At 40.5% G+C, this 16,961-nt stretch overlaps 1 protein-coding gene across 1 annotated transcript in view; it reads right to left on the bottom strand.

Annotated features, from left to right (window-relative positions):
* Positions 1-4,028: 4,028 nt before the first annotated feature.
* Positions 4,029-16,961, bottom strand: part of TMEM200A (transmembrane protein 200A) — a 69,757-nt gene continuing 56,824 nt past the window's right edge. The window contains exon 2 of the mRNA XM_028509415.2: positions 4,029-7,018. Within this exon, the coding sequence (XP_028365216.1) occupies positions 5,524-7,002 (1,479 nt within the window). The 5' untranslated portion in view covers positions 7,003-7,018 and the 3' untranslated portion in view covers positions 4,029-5,523. The remainder of the gene's footprint in view (positions 7,019-16,961) is intronic.

The following is a 16,961-nucleotide window of genomic DNA, read 5'->3' as shown; positions in this document are numbered from 1 at the left end:
AATGATTTGGCCTTTTCCCCCTTGGGCTACCATCCCGAGAGAAACAGAATATAGAGGAAAACCAACAAAATTACTTCAGTTTGAATTACAATGACAGAGGTCTGAGATCATTAAACAGGGATCTAATCCAATATCAAGATTGTACCCCATTACTGACAAATGGTTCCAAACAGGGTTGCATGTGTGGTGGGGAAAGGGTAATGGCAATTCCCTGAAAGGGAAAGACAGGCGGATCCGCGTACAGTTACTCTTTTGGTTCTTACCTAAAAACAAGTGATGAAGATCTTTGAACACTCTGAATGCCATAGCAGTTCCATCACATCACCAGGAAAGCCACAGCTTTCGTATTTAGAATACCATAGTTAAAGTTTTGGTAAACTAAAAATTTTTAAAAAATGTAAAGGTTGGCCAAAAAGTCCATTTAGTTTAAAAAACACATTTCTCATTTTCACCAATAACTTTATTGATGTGGATATTTTGAGTATGTTGGCTATCTCCCACTTGGTCTAACATATTCTATTGTGTTTCATTTGTGTTTTTACCTTTCTTGAAATAATAAAGCATAACATGCCAAAAAATGTTGCTTATTTCCTTCTAACCTCAATATTAAAATGGCTACATGAAAATTCACCAATTTTGATTTTTTTAAATGCACACTGATATGACAGCTGTCACAACACAATCTAACAAAATTGTTTCAATGAAATTAAAGACAAGTAGGCTCTGCTAGACCCTATCTTACTGAAAGAGTAAGCTCTGTCTTAGTAAGAAAGAGTAGGCTCTATCCTACTGAAAAAAATTACTTTTTTGGCCAATCCAATATTTTGCTTCTTTTAGTTATTCATAGTATGTTTCAATAAGGTTTAAAATAGGTTAAATTTGAACTGCTGAAACAACTAAAGCCTTACCTTCATCTAGCAAGTGTTAAATATAATATCCATTTTGATACAAAGTCGTGCTAAAAGCGTTTTTCTTTTTACTTATATTACCACTATGTTTTCTAAAATTACATAACAGACATTCTTTTGGGCCTGAAAGCTTTTACAACTGATGCCTACTCTTAAACCAACTGTGAGCTTTATATTTTTATTACCTATCAAAATCAGTATTTACTGCTTCAAAGAAGCTCTGTTTAAATTACTATGCTTACATTAAGATTATTAATGCTAAGGTTAATCTAAAGTGAATCATACACCCTGGTCTGGGCCTCTTGCCTCCACCTGGTGTAGCTGCCATTCCCCTTGCTTACAAGTTGGCTGACAGCTGGCTCACTGCTCTGTAAAAGCTCGTTTGGTTTGGAGGAATGTATTAGTTCCTTATGGTTGCTGTTCACAAATCACACAAATTTAGTGGGTTAAAGTAACACATATTTATTCACTTATAACTCTGGAGGCCAGAAGTCCAAAATCAGTTTCACGGGGCTAAGGTCAAGGTGTCGGCAGGGCTGGTTCCAGCAGAGGCTCTGCGGGCAGAATGCACTTCCTTGCAACTAGACCTTTGTCCCTTGCATTTCTTGGCTCCTTCCTCCGTTTTCACAGCCAGGATCTTAGTTAGAATCATCCGTTCTTTCTCTGCTTTGGTCATATCATCTTCTCTGTAGTCAAATCTTCCCTTGCTTCCTAATTATAAGGACTCCATGATTTCAGTGGTTCTACCTGAATAATCCAGGATAATCTCCCTCATCTCAATATCCTTAATTTAGAGTTGCAAGTCCATCTTGCCATATGAGGTAGCATTCACAGTGCTGGGGATTGTGGGCATGGGCATTTTTAGGGGCCTTTTTTTCACCCTACCACAGAGGATATACGTGGGGTTGGGATGAGGACAAGGTAAAGGTCTGAAAGCTCTTAGGTAACACTTTCAGATGGTAATAGCACATATACATGATGAATGCTCACTATATGCCAACTCGGGCACCCTCCTAGACCCTCTATGAGCATCGACTCATTTAATGTACAACAGCGGAGGAGTGTGGCACTCAGTGGTCTTGTCTCAGTAGTTCTCAGCACCTCTGTTGGGTCAGTGCCCAAGGCCACATGACCAGAATGTGGAAGAGCCAGCTGCAAATCCTGGTCCTCTGGCTCCAGCATCCATAAATCTAAGCAGTCTGCTCTACCACTGCCCCTCACTGGACAAGCAAACTGCCTCAGAGATGGAGACAGGCAAGAAAGATCTTCATTCAGGGTACTAGGAACCCTGCACCTTTGGAGGTGGGACTTTACAGCTTATGTTCGTACTCGTCTCATTTCACAGTGGAGGAATCTAAGGGCTTAAAATTAAGAAACCAATTGAAATAGAATCAATTAATATTGGGGGGTTAAGTGATTTACTCAAGGCTGTATGGAGAGAAGGGGCAAGGTCATTGGGGGCGTATTGTGATCTTCTCACCTAGGGCACCTGCACGCTAAGAACACTTGCTCAACTCTCCCACTTTTCAACAGCACACCTCATGTTAGGGGCTCAATTGTAAACCCCCAAATACCTTTGTTGAAGTCCTAACCTCCTGTACTTCAGAATGTAACTGTATTTGGAGATGAGCACAGCATTTGGCAATAGTGATGAAGGCAAAAAGAAGCCTATAGAATGGGGCCCTCATCCCACATGGCTGGTGTCCTTATGAGGAAAGAATGCCAGAGATACTCATGCACAAAGGGAAGGCCACATGAGGATATGGACAGAAGACAGCCATCTGCAAGCCAGAGAGAGAGGCCTCAGGAGAAACCAAACACCCTGATCTTGGACATCTAATCTCCAAATCTGTGAAAAAATGAATTTCTGTTGTTTAAGCCACTCGGTCTGTGGTATTTTGTTATGGCGGCCCTGGCAAACCAACAGGCCCCAGGACAGGCCACAAGCCTTAGAAACTCTTTATCCTGCAGCAGCTGGCCCATGATCCAGATTCCTGAGGTTTCCCACAAGAAGAGATGGAGTTTCCAAATAATTGTCAATATTTAAAAAGCCTCAGGAAAATGTAGAAATAGTCTAATTAAAATTCCAATACAGTAGCATCACTTAGCTCATGTTCATCCGAAGCTTTAATTACAGAACGTATCTTTGATTAATTTAAAATGAGGAAAGTATTTATCATTTAATAAAGTTGATTTGTTTGGTAAATATAAAACTCAGGTTTTCTGATGGAGAGAGAGTGAACAAGAATCACTGCTTTTTAAGCCCCAATTCTTTCATTTGCATCCCCCAAGACCCATGCTGTTTAATCCTCTTCACATTGTTAGAGCTCTTTCAGGCGTGAACTGAGCAAATTACATGACTTCAGTCATTTGTCACCTCAGGGGTGCTGAGAGCCATTGTTTTTAAGCCTGTATCACTGACTTTTGCTAGATACTATATGTCTGGTTATTCTTCTGTGAGTCGATGAAATTTTAAGTGAAAATGATCCTAAGTGTGTTAGTCAGGGTTCTCCAGAGACACTGATCCAATAGGATACAGACATATACAGGGAGACTATCATAAGAAAGGACTGGCTCACAGGGTTGTGGAGGCCAAGAAGTCCCATGATCTGCCTTCTGCAAGCTCGAGGCCCAGGAAAGAAGGCAGTGTAGTTCCTTCCAATTCAACCCTGAGGGCTTGAGAACCAGAGGAGTCAAGCATGTGCACTCTAGTCCAAGGGCAAGACGGATGTCCCCGCTCAGGCACAAATTTGCCTTTCCTCTGCCTTTTTGTTCCATTCAGTCCCTCAATAGATTTGATGATATTCACCGGAATTGGTGAGGACACGGATGCAATGCTAATCTCTCTCTCGTAAATACCCTGGAGATGTAGGCGTCCCTTAGCCCAGTCAAGATGACACATAAAATTAACCATCACATCAAGAGAACAAAATATGAAAATAGCTTAATTAAATAGGTGAAGGAACCTACCTCTCTAATCTGAAAGAAGCAAAATAAAAAAGCCACAGCACCCAGTACATGCATTAGAGTATTAACTGCCTTCTGGAGATGTGTCTGAAAATTTGAAAAGCAATACTTTAAACAGAAATTTACATTTTATTTAAAAAATTATAGCAAATGTATGAAGAACACACATTTTTATTAAGAAAAGAAATTTATTAAATGCTTTATGGTGAAATACTGAGCCCACTCTATTACAATACACAGGCTCGATGGTCTAATAAGTAACACTGTGCCTCAAATTCATGACGCCAACACAAGATGGAATTGTGGGAACTTACAATCAGAAATACATCTTCCTTCTCTTCTTCCACAACAAATGCAATAGTGATGTTCAGAAATGTTTAGGTACTGAGAAAAACCTGTAAAGTTCCCTAAGTATTCCATTAAACAATTCTTAAAATTATATGTTACCTTAATGGCAAACATGAAAAATTTTTGATGGAAACATCCATTTTAATATTTACTATCTTCAATAACTGAGAGCCACAATCCCCAAAATGTATTATATCATAAGAAAGTCACTGGAGTCATCATTAGGCTTTCCAGCACAAGGTCAATTTCAAGGCAATTTATCAATGACTGAATTTTCTTAAATCACCAAGCTAGTGATATGCAAAGATAAAAAGAAATGTCAAGATTAGCTGATTATTTTCCAAAACACAGGATCTAAAAAATATTGGGGGAAAATAAGAACGTGAGAATGAGTGGATATTGGATGATAATAGAGATGACTAGCAAAAGGAACTGAGACTAGTTAACATTAACTAGCATACAATGTATTTTAATTCATTAGTTAACATTTTCTTCATGTATATTATTATTTTAAGGTAGCATTTCTAAAACTTAATTGGTCCATTCATTTTTTAAGTCAGTTGCAAAGAAATTTTGATTCTGGATACTTAGAGTTCTAGCTGATAGCATTTGATTTCTTATCCCGAAGAATATCTTGCATTCTCAGCCATAACTCTTGAATATATGGCTTCTTGATAAAATATTACTAAATAGTGCTGATGTTAAACAAATACCTACCTACCAACTTAACCAATTCACGTCAGTTAGCTCACAGAGAACTAAACCAATTCATGTTATTTAGCTCCCACAGAAGCTAGATCTTTTTCCTTTTAAATAATCTAACCAATTCTATGCAAAAGCAATTATTCAGAAAAGCACACCTAAGATTTGCACTCCTACTCATTCATAAATAAATACTGTGGCTTGGGCCTGAATTTGCTACTCCTAGTCCACACTTTGGTTCCTAGTATACCTTTTCAAAAGCAGACACTTCATTCTATGAATATGATCATTAATGAGAAAATCAAAAGTAATAAAGAAAATGAGCTTTAAGTCAAGTGGAAGTATTCTGTATTCATATTAATAAAAGAGATCATGCTTTCAAAGGAATGGAAAAAAATAAAATCTTATGTGATAATAGAGAGTACCGCATCTTGTAACCCAAGCATACAACTACCTCCATGACAGAATTAAGCAGCCAGTTCTAATATAGTACAACCCATTTGATTAAAAATATTTATAACCAATGCTTTAACAAGGACCCACTGCTGAAAATAGTTTTAAAATATATAGCCTTGTAAAATTATGTATTTTAAAACATTTAAAACCTTGTTTCAGAAGTTCCTCGCTTTAGGTTGTTACTCAAAAACTCATCATGTTCAAAACTCAAATTATTGTGAGATCTTGAAATCATAAGAAGCTTCTCCTTATTGGTAAAGTCTTTTTTGATTGCAGCTTGGGGCACAAGCAACCTCTCCATTGGGTCCTCTTTGTTCTCGAGTTTCACATATCCTTTGCTATTGCTTCGATCCAACCGAGGCCAACTGGGATGTTTCCGTTGTTCTGCGTGAACAGTGAGGGTGGAGCGACCTCGGTCTAAGTCTAGGGATTTTGAATGTGATGACAGCACATGCAAGGATGTGTTGGACCCAAACTGTCTTCTAGCAGCCCCGGGAGACAAAAGCTGTCCAGCCCCAGGTCCAAGGGCCACGGAGGACTTGTATTGACTAGACAATGACTCTCCGACGGAATTATTCCTCGGGAGTGCCATGCTGATGGGCTGGAAACACTCACTGGTGTTGGGCAAAGGGACCACAAGGGAATCCATGGATAAATTCCTTGACCTGCTTTTGAGGTTCTCAGCATCTTCCGTGATGTTATCTATACTGGGCTCATCAATAACACAGTTATTAAGTTTGATCACAGGCAATGTAAAAGCACTGATGGATGATGACACAATTGACTTGGTTTCACATTTCTTAGAGCTGCTGGTCTTATTATCATCAGTTGTCTTGGAAGGAGGTGGGTAGAGGCCAAAGACAGAGACAGAGCTGTCAGACAGCAAAGGCGGCATAAGATGCCCCAAACTCTTATTTTCATTTGGCACAAGCTCATCCTCTTCGACAGAGCTGTCCATCCGAAAACTGCTCCTAAGACCTGAGAAAGAAGCAATGGTGTTTGCTGCCAGTCTTGATGCACAGGAGCTCCCATTCTGTTTAACTTCTGTTTCTCCTATCACACCAGTGTAGATGCCATTCATATGCTTTTGCTCCTTGATTCTTAGCGTGTGGATGTCGATGACTGTGGAATAGATGTCTCTCATGTGTATGATTTTGGTTTCCTTGTCACGGTTCTCATGAAGAATGGCATTAGCACAAATGAAAATGAAAATGCCAATCCCCATTGTGAAAGGGCCGAGCATTTTCATCTTATCAGAATGTAAATGCTGCTCAAAGAAGCGAACCACCACACCACTTTGGTTCCGAATGACCTGAGTTTCGTTTGTTGACAATGTGGTCTCAGCATCGATAAAATGTTCTTTCTGGGGCCAATATCCAAGAACTGCCATTGCAATTCCTATAATGGAAATAAGCACTCCTAAAATGAGGAAGAAACCAGAGGGGGAATAAAGCCGGATTTTGCCTCGAACGACCACGACATCAGCCTGAGGCCGACGCCTGACTGGTTTCTTCTCTTGGGCGGCAGGCGATGGGCTGAGGTTGACGTGATGCTGCGATCTGGCTGAGTCTTGCCTTTTCAGGGCGGCCAGGCCGGTTATCACTCCACCAGTCGCTATCATAGCTCGGTCTTTTATTCTGGAAGGAAGGGAAAAAGATGATAATCTAAATATGTTTTGGGGAATGCTCATAAATTCAACAATTGAATATGTTGTTCCATATAATGAAATGGGGCAGGAGAATAGTTTTTTAATTGACATAGTTTGGGCAGAAGGCTTATTTACTGACTGATGTAAAATCCTGGAGACTTCCTTTTTTTGGCTGAATTAGTGTCTCTATTACTAATGAAATGCAAATTCAAGGTCTATTTTACTTAACTAATTTTATTGCTTTTTATATACAATAGTCCCCTGGTCATGACCATAAGACCTTCTACCCCACCTCCCCCACCACCACCACACACTCTGTCCTCCTCATCTGTGTTATTTTAAAGAAGTGGGGAAATCCAAAACACTTGACAGGCCCCAAACAAACAAACAAACTCTAGACTTAAAAAGAAAATACATTCAGCAGCTCACATTTCTAAGACCACTCTTGTGAAAGTCACCCATGAACTCATAAAGTCCCACATTTAATTTCTCAATTCTCATCTTCTTTACTTCTCTATTTCCATACATATTACTGTCCCCTCCTTTCCTGAAACAGTCTTTAATGATTCTAAGTCTTCTGGCTCTTCCCTGACCTCCCTGTTTCCATTCTGGCTCATCATTCCTCATCTAAAAGTAGACCATTGTCCCCTGAAGGTCCTGTCCTTGGCCATCTTCTCTTTATACTCTCTCTTGGCACTCACATCCACTCCTGTACCTTCTACCATTTCCTTTATGCTAATGACCCCCAAGTCTATATTTCAAATCATAGCCTGAGTTTCAATGTCACATTTCCAGCTCTCCAGTGAGAAACATACATACATTCAAGCACCAGTAGCAAAGCTGAACTTACTTTCTGCCAGCACTACTTCACTTTTTAAAATTAATTAATTAATTTTTATTTTTAGAGAGAGGGGAAAAGAGGGAAAGAGAGGGACAGAAATGTCAATATGTGGTCTTGTGCACCCCCAACTGGGGACCTGGTCCACAACCCAGGCATGTGCCCCAACTGCAAATCGAACCAGCGACCCTTTGGTTCGTAGGCCGGCACTCAATCCACTGAGCCACACCAGCCAGGGCACTACTTAACTTTTTTAATGCTGTTGTTCTCGGGCTTGACTCTTCATAGTCTTTTTTAACTCCACTCTTTCTTATTCTTCTATCTTTCAATCAGGTTCTAAACCCTAGAAATTTTTACTACAAGATGTTTCTCAGTTCTACCCCTCCATTCCAACCTACTCTTCCCAGCCCCAGCAGCTCTCACTAACTCTTACTAAACTATTGTAATAGCCTCCCAACTGGTCTTCCAAACTCCAGCTTCTCTTCCTGCACAATCAAGCTTACTCACTGAAGGTGGATTAATTTATCTAAAACACACAACTCTGAAGTTGTTTAAAGAGTGGAATAATGGATAAAATATTCTCCCCTACCTACCGAAGTTTAATCTGGCACTTCAAACCTATAAAATTTAGCTTTATCTCTAATTGCACCCTTTTGTTTACATAAAACTAAAACCCATCCATAGTCCGTATTACACTGTTCCAGAGACTTTGTTCATAATGTTTCAAGGTTACATGATGCATAATGTTCATAATGCATCAAGAACCCTCTTACCACTCCCTCCCCCACCCAGTTTCACATATTGACATCTGGCTTAGTCATCAAAGCTCTTATTCCACTTCCTCTATTCTCTGACTGACTCAGCAAATCCATGTGAGCTCTCATTCCTCGGAGCATTTTGGCAAGTTTTCTATGGCACTCACTGTATTAGAGAGTCTTAGTTCTCCCATATCTTGTAGCCAAACATCAACTTTAATTCATATCTTTATCACCAGAAACATTCACTATAGCACCTTTCACGTGGCCACTGCTCAAGACATATGTACTACAGTGTTCAATACGGGAGCAATTCTTCTCCTGAGATTTGCCGAATGACCATCACGGCAGTATTCTAAATTTCCTAGTTCAAAACATAAACAAAGTTAATGCCAAACAGAAAGCAACATTTTGTGGGCTGGTAAAATATTTGTCTTTATTTGTAATGAGAAGTTAAGCTGCCAAATCTGACTAGTAGGAGATGGAAGATATTTTTAAGACACACAATGTCTCTAGTGAATACCTGAGAGGGTTTCTTCACAGCAACAAGTTTTGTGAGAGTGAGCTCTCCTTTCGAGTTTCTATGTATGATTTCTGAATCATGTTTAAAAGAACAGCCTACCCTTGTGATGGTGCCCACCCTTTTAGCAGGCGAACAAGCTGGTGAGTAAATCCAGCCTTCCCTGGAGTCGTAGCTGGGACGACAAGAGTTTAATGATCAAAGAACAACCTGTGTTGTAACCCATAGCTCCAGTCTATAGAACTTATCAAAGTACACATATTACAGTTTTAAACTTCCCCCAAACCTTGCCTGAAACAGAACTTAGCGTCAGCTTATGTTTTCTTATATTAAAAACAGTTTTAAGTGTTTGGGGAAAAATGCTTATTAGATAGCAGGCATCTCCCTCAGTTATTCCCATATGGCAGGATAGGGTTTACGCTGAAATTCTTCCAAATCAAGTGAAAACAAGGGCAAAAGGCCTTCGCCTGGTTTAAAAACAACCACCGTGAATTATCATTCCTTGCAGACTCGCAGTCCTCCTCCACTCGGTACGACACTCACTGCAAGCTGTGCCATTTTCTATTTCTGAGGCTGATGGGGAAAAGGGGGCGGAAAAAGAAAAATACATATTTTGAAAGATAGATTGGACTATGAAGGTGGAAAAGAGTCATGAGGGATTGAGTTTCTCTGTGAGTAAGCAAAGCGGGTTAGACAAGACATGAAGAAGTAGCAAGAGCAGTTTAGGAGTATGACAATTTATTTTAAAAACGAAAGGAGAAAAGATTCCTGGAGGAGTTTAGAACTAAAGAATCAAATTGGGAGAAATCAAAGCGACACATAGCTTCTCCAGCAAGCCAGCCCTGGTGAGGTCCAGGCAGGCCACCTGATCCCAGGATCAGCAAACTCAGGCTGGGAGCCCTTGTCCTCCTTTAACTCCACTGGGGGCAGTTCGACACTGGGCCTCCATTGTGACTCAGGGCACGGTGGCAAGGTGTGCAAACTCAGCCACTGTTTGAAAAGCTTAGACCCTAATGAAGGAGCTGTCATATCCACCAAAAACAATGGGACAACCCCTAGAAGGAAAATTTCAATTAGGGGGGACCTTGGCAACAGCCTTCTGGCAGGCAGCTCCACTCTAACACGTAAAGATCAGGTGAACTGCATTTCAGGTAAGGCAAAGAGAAGAAAAGCTGGATGACAGAGCTTCAGCCTGCCTTCACACACAGATCAGCACTGGGGAAGGAAACCAGGTAAGTCAGAAAGGGAAGAAGGGCCAGGACTCGGAAATTAGGACTCGTCACATCTAAATGCTTGATTTTACACTCAACACACAACACAGAGTAAGATACGAGCACTGCTGCCGTTACCTTAGGAACATCCATCTCAATTTGTAGATGAACACAACCGTGCAGGCCTGATATTGGGAAAGAGCACAGGGACGTTAAGGGCAGTTTTGCAGGAAGAAGCCTAGTGAGACTGGGCACCCTGGAGGGAGGAAAAGCACAGGCCTCTGCCCCTGCAGCCTCAGTGTCTGCCTGGCCCAGACTGCTCTGTGTAAGCAAAGCAGCCGAAGTTTACTTCTCAGTTTATGCTGCAAAGCTACATCCTACACATTTATCACTTTGCAGGGTGGGGTGGAGGTGGCAGTGTGGAGGGCCTTCTTCTAAGTTTTAACAATAAAAATGATAGTAATGCTGTTAACATACAAACACGCACTGCTTACAGCCAGGCACCGTTCTAAGTGCTGCAGGTGTGAGAGCATATTTATTCTCACAGTTCTGGAAGTGGATATAATCACTATGAGCCCTGTTTTGCAGATGAGAAAACTGAAGCAAGAGAGTTTGGGTAGCACCTAAAGTCACGCAGCTCGGGGGGGGGGGCTCCAGAGCCTGTGCTCTCACAGAATTTGAAACGGACACGGGCCTCCAAGTTTGCTTTCCCTGAGGTTTTCTTTCCCCGTCCATTTCATTTCTTTTGATTCCTCTTCCCTTCAGAACACCAGACCTTAGAGAATACTCTTTGCCTTTAAAACTGTGACCATGGGGCAACAAAGTGTCATTTCTCAAATCACACTGACCACATGGGAAAAGCCACCGGGTGGAGAGGAGGTTGAAGGACTGTTGTCCTAGGGAGAGCCAGGACCTCCCACCCCTGTCCAGATCCCCTTCGGCGTGTGTGCAGGGGCAGGCTCAGGTTCAGGCTCAGGTTCAGGCTCAGGAGAGACCACCCCCCACCGCAGTCCTCTTTGTTCTCTGCCATCCTCATCGACAGGGCTGAGCAGAGACTTATTTCCTCAAAGAGAAAAACAAAAAATCTGTCTACAGTCAATTTTCCTTTGTTAACATGGGTACAGCTTTTGCTGACCAGTCTCTGGATTCAAAGCTTCACCCAAAATGTAGCTGTAGAAAGCCCTGTGGCATTCTGGTAGAGATCTCTTTCTAGGGAGATGTTATTCTGTGTGAATATTCATTCAGGTAATTAGAGAGAACAGATGTCTGGTAGGCAATAGATATAGGGCTCAGAGTGTGTCTCCTGGCCCCAAGAATGATCAGCAGCTACCTTTTTGTGGAGTTCATTTGACCAGTTATTAATAAACCTAACTAGAAGGTCAGCCACACTTGATTTCCATATTCTCATGATTTTTATAATTTTTATCAAAAGCCAAATGAAAAGACATATGTATATATTCTGCTGACAACCAAAAAACAAACAAAAAAATTGGGTTAACTCTTGGCTACATATCTATCATTCTATTTTTCATTCCCAGTGTTCACAAAACAGCTGTAATTTTGCTAGCAACAGCTCTCAAGGTTGCCAGGCTTAAAATTTGCACAACACACCTTCTTCTTCACTGTGCAGACCAGGGTCCTGCAGGGCTGTCTCCAGGCCTTTGCCATCTCACCCATTCATCACAGTGCTCATAAGTCATCAGCAGGAATTCAATCCCATTTGTTGCCTTTCTCAGTGCAGGTGCAGACCCCTCCACCCATTCAAGCGTTCTATTAGTCTGCACACCTACCATGGGCTCATCTTCCTTCCAGGCCATGTTTATTTTACCCTTTCAGTCAGAAGCGCTCTCCTGGAATGAGATTTCTGCCTTGCATGTCACGTGTTAACACTACACCATCCCATCTGATCGTCAGGCTTAGTCTCTCTTATATTTGCTCTGATCATTTTTAAGGCTGTACTGTTGTCCTTGACCATGTTTACATGCTGAAGCACATTCTGGACTTTGCATTTCATGGCAATGATCTATACCATTTTTAGTACTCAAATTCTTGTGGAAGTTTATTCTTGTACACGCAGGTTCTCTTCTGACCATACTGCAAGCCTACTGGCACCAGCTATGGTTCCAGATGCATTCACACACTTACATCTGAGTTGATGGTAAGTAAATAGGCTTGCAGCGTTGACAGACTTTAGAAGTTTTTGAATCAGATATTCCTTTTAGCCATCTACAGACCAGGAATGTTGTCTAAGTTCCAATAATGAATGAGCAGGAAGAACAGGATTGGAATTCAAGTTTTTTTCAGGCTTCATTGCAATGTTCATTTTTGGTGAAATAGTCCTTTGTTTTCTATGTTATCCCAGTGCCTCACAAAGTGCCTAGAATGTAATAAATACTCAGAAAGTTTATCTGTTGACTGCGAACTGGCTTAAATATCATTGAAATATGCTAGACACTAGGCACACTCGGGCTTCCAGGAGTCTGGAGTCCCACGGGAAAGCAGTCAAAATGTAATTTAAAAGGAAATGAGCTCATGCCTATGATGGAGTTAGGAAACACTGAAGAGTCTTCTTCTGCACTATCTGGAGGTATCAGGGGAGGCTTCCAAGAACCAGCAAGCTTAAAGGCGTGGTACATCAACAGGAGTTTGCCATATAGACAGATTCTAATTCATCCTTGTCTCTGATTCTTTCACCAGGGTCCTTGTCTCATGGTGTCTCTTCGTGTGCTCCCTACCAGGGACCTGGCCCGCAACCCAAGCATGTGTCCTGACTGGGAACTGAACCAGCAATCCTTTGGTCTGCAGGCCAGCACTCAGTCCACTGAGCCACACCAGCCAAGGCTGAATTTCAATTTATATCTCAAAGTTTTAAAATTTGCCAGAATGTGAGGCCTGCCAAATGAAAGTAAAAATTAATCTATGCCTTCAGGACCAAACAAAAACATTATATAAAAACCCCCATGTGGTATCCACAAATGTGACAGATGGAAATATTTTCTGTTCAAGCTAGAACAGTTTAAGAACTTTCTTCCCCATAGAATCATTTTAAACTTTTATAACAGAATTTCTAGCCTATATCTTTACCAGAGTTCAAAGACTAAATGCCTATGGAGACTAAAACTTCAATCATATTAACGTTTAAAAGATAAGATGGAATAGGAATCATTTTCTAACGTGTAGCATAAACATTTTGTACATGGACTTTGGAATCAGAGAAACAAGGATCCCATTTCTGCTTCATCATTTGATAGCCATGCCACTTTGGCCACATTGTTTTAAACTCTTCGTATCTCAGTTCTTCCACATGTAAGATGGCAAAACCCTCTTTAATACACAGTATACGGCACACCCCACTTCATAGCCCCACTTGAACAACTGACTCAACCCCTTGGCGCCTCAGTTTCCTCATCTGTAAAATGAGGACAGCAACAGTCCGTCTAGGCCTGTTGTAAAGAGAAGGAAATAATGAATGCCAATCACAGCCCAGTGTCTGGGAACTGAGGTCTGTATTGGTGACATCAGCTACGCCTGAGTTTAAGGTCTTTTTAAGGACAAAATTAAGTAATATATAGAAAGTTTTTACAGTGTTGATTACAGTAATTTCTCAGTAAACAAGCTAATATTATTAACTCTTTATTACTCAGTATTAATTCTTTCATCACTCATCGAGGCAAACCAAAAATATATTTTAATATATTAAGTTAAATAATTAATGATGGCTCATTGCATGTGGAAAGGAAACTATGACTTCAAGCTTGTACTGAGATGTAGAGTCAAACACTTTCTAAGTGGAATCTGTGTACTTTAGTGGCAGGGCACGAATAATCTGGTAGTTGCAAAGAAGAATATATATAAGAGAGATAGGTGGGGACTATATTACAGAAAAAATAAAGCATGCCTTTCCTTTTAATTCATTCCATTGCTTCAGATTGGAAGACTTGTAACAAAAACAACAGCAATAATCAAAACAAGGTAGAAAAACCCAAAGCAGTTCATCTGATGTTTTCACTCATCTTAATGACGCCATTGAATCAAATGCATCAGCAACCTGATCGATTCTGCAAGCACCATCCTCCTCCCACTGGGACACTTGGGCGTAGAAAAGCTAAAACAGAGATATATGGGGATTAGGGATAGGGGGACTAGGGAAAATGCTGTAAGTGAAAATGTGCAAAATGTGAATTGTATGAAAATAACTTCACGCTATGGTTTTAGGTATATTCTGAAGGCCTCTGTTGGTCTGTTTTGGAGAGAATGGTTTCCTAATACTCAGTATAGCTCTACATCCAAATGAATGCTGGGATTAAAAGGAAGTAGAACATTTTTTAATAACTAGCAGAAAGACAGTTAAGCCATTAAATACAAAATATCATTTTTTGGTCAAGTACTTCCTGAGCGTGCAGAAAATGCTAGGAGTAGAGAATACCCTTGGAAATCTATACTGTGTGTGTTCTTTGTCCCTAATGCCTTCCAAACCTGCCACCCTGACAAACTATAAAATACGGGCCCAAACCAATTATAAGCTGTGTAACAATGACATGGAACAATTGCTCTGTATAAACTCCACAGAACACAAAAAGTCTTCGGGGTGCCAAATAAAGGATCTATAATGAGCCATTAGAAAAAACCCCGCTGAGGCCCAGTGGGAGACATTGTCTGCAGGAGCAGAAGAAATTAGAAGTCTATTTTCCCCAACGTAGAAATATGCTCCACGCCCTGTACCCCAATTCTTTAAATCTGGACAAGCTCTTACAATGACTGTCACACTCCCTTTCCAATGCATTTCCTGGCAGGAAGTCAACTTGAAATTGGTATAAAGAAGCTATCCCTAACGAGTCACGTATTTACTAAATGCAGGAAATTAGCTGAGATATCCCCGGTTAAAGAGCTGAAGCGTTTAAAATCACAAATTAGACTTTTATACAGATCCCACCTCTGCAGAACAGGTACTGGAACTTCACTTAGAGGTCTAATGAACACGGTCTGATGACCATGTTGGTGGAGACAACATTGGAAAATGAGATTATAATAGTTATTAATATTCCTTCCAGTGATCTCAAATTCCTGGAAAAATCCCCCACACTGCCAACAGCCCTTGAGGACCATGGAGGGCAGCGGTAAGTTTCCACTCCAGCTGTGCCACTTTCTATCATTTCGTATAAGCCTATCACTTTTGCAGGTTACCCAGTTGTGCTAACACTGTTAAGGATGCAAAAGATCTTTCTTCTGTACTGCAAATAAGGAACCATCTCTCACCAGAGCAAAAACACCATCTAAATTACCAATGAGCTGTGTCATCTTTTAATCCAGTTACACACATCAAATTTACTTCGAATTTGCCAACCCGTGGTAGCTCAAAGCTATCATTAGCATTTTTAAAACCCTAGAAAAACACTAGGAGATAGTTTGAACTACATCATTTCCACTGAAGAATTTTACTTTTTTTTTCTTAAGTAAAATCTGAGCAGGATTGCCCCTAAAGCAAGATAGAAAGAAGTGTAAGGAAGGGGAGGCCTCGTGAGGAATGGCAAGACCAAACTCCTCACCAGGCACAAGAATGAGACTAGTAAGCCTGGAAATACACAAGCCCTTTAGCATTTGAGGGACATATTCTACAGGTCCTTTAGAGGAGCTCCAAGAAGGGAGGCTGTGCAGTGCATGTGACTATTTCTATTTTCATCTTCTTCCCTCTGTTCCCCTACTTGAACCTGTTGGTGGCAGCAAGGGGAACTGAGGAAAACACATGTTTAGTCTTCCCATTTAAAAAAGCACACGTTGCCCTGGCTGGCGTAGCTCAGTGGATTGAGCGCTGGCTGGGAACCAAAGTGTCCCAGGTTCGATTCCCAGCCAGGGTACATTCCTGGGTTGCAGGCGATAACCTCCAGCAACTGCACATTGATGTTTCTCTCTCTCTCTCTCTCTCTCTCTCTCTCTCTCCCTTCCTTCCCTCCCTAAAAATAAATAAAAATAAAAAATTAAAATTAAAAAATTTTTTAAAAAAAGCACATGTTGGTCAGTGTGTCTGTCTCCTCTCTCTTCATCTTGGAAACGACTTGTGCTTACAGTAAAATCCCCACAGTACAAAGTAAAGCATTAAGTCTCTCCACCAGCACTTCCCCTGGGGCCCCTTCCCGCAGTTTAGAATTTCTTGCAACTATTTCCGGAGAAGGGGGAGATGTTTTCTCATTTGGTTTTCATAGAATTGATTTATAAAAGCACTTTCCATATTGAAAGACTCTGCTCTGTAGGGGTGATATGTCTGGAAGACATATTTAATTTATATTTTTACTACTCTTGATTGTATCTTTTATCAAAAAGAAAAATTCAATTGTATGCGGTTAACTATATCAGTATGTTGATTGATGTCTTTGTATAACCATTAGAAAGATCTTTAACAGTCTAAGTTTATGTTTTTAAAAATTCCATTAGTTATCCCAATAATTTTATGGTCTATAATTCTCTTACATTCTAATTTTTTTTATGTATCTGGAATTTGCTTTTGTATAAGAATTGAGGCTAGAATCTAGTATGTTTATAGGTAATCAATATCTCCTTCTTTGGTATGCGATACTTTCATTACATATTAATTTCATATATTTGTACTATAT

The sequence above is a fragment of the Phyllostomus discolor genome, chromosome 4, assembly GCF_004126475.2.
Source record: "Phyllostomus discolor isolate MPI-MPIP mPhyDis1 chromosome 4, mPhyDis1.pri.v3, whole genome shotgun sequence".
NCBI classification, from domain to species: Eukaryota; Metazoa; Chordata; class Mammalia; order Chiroptera; family Phyllostomidae; genus Phyllostomus; species Phyllostomus discolor.
This window is presented reverse-complemented; position numbering and strand designations above follow the sequence as displayed.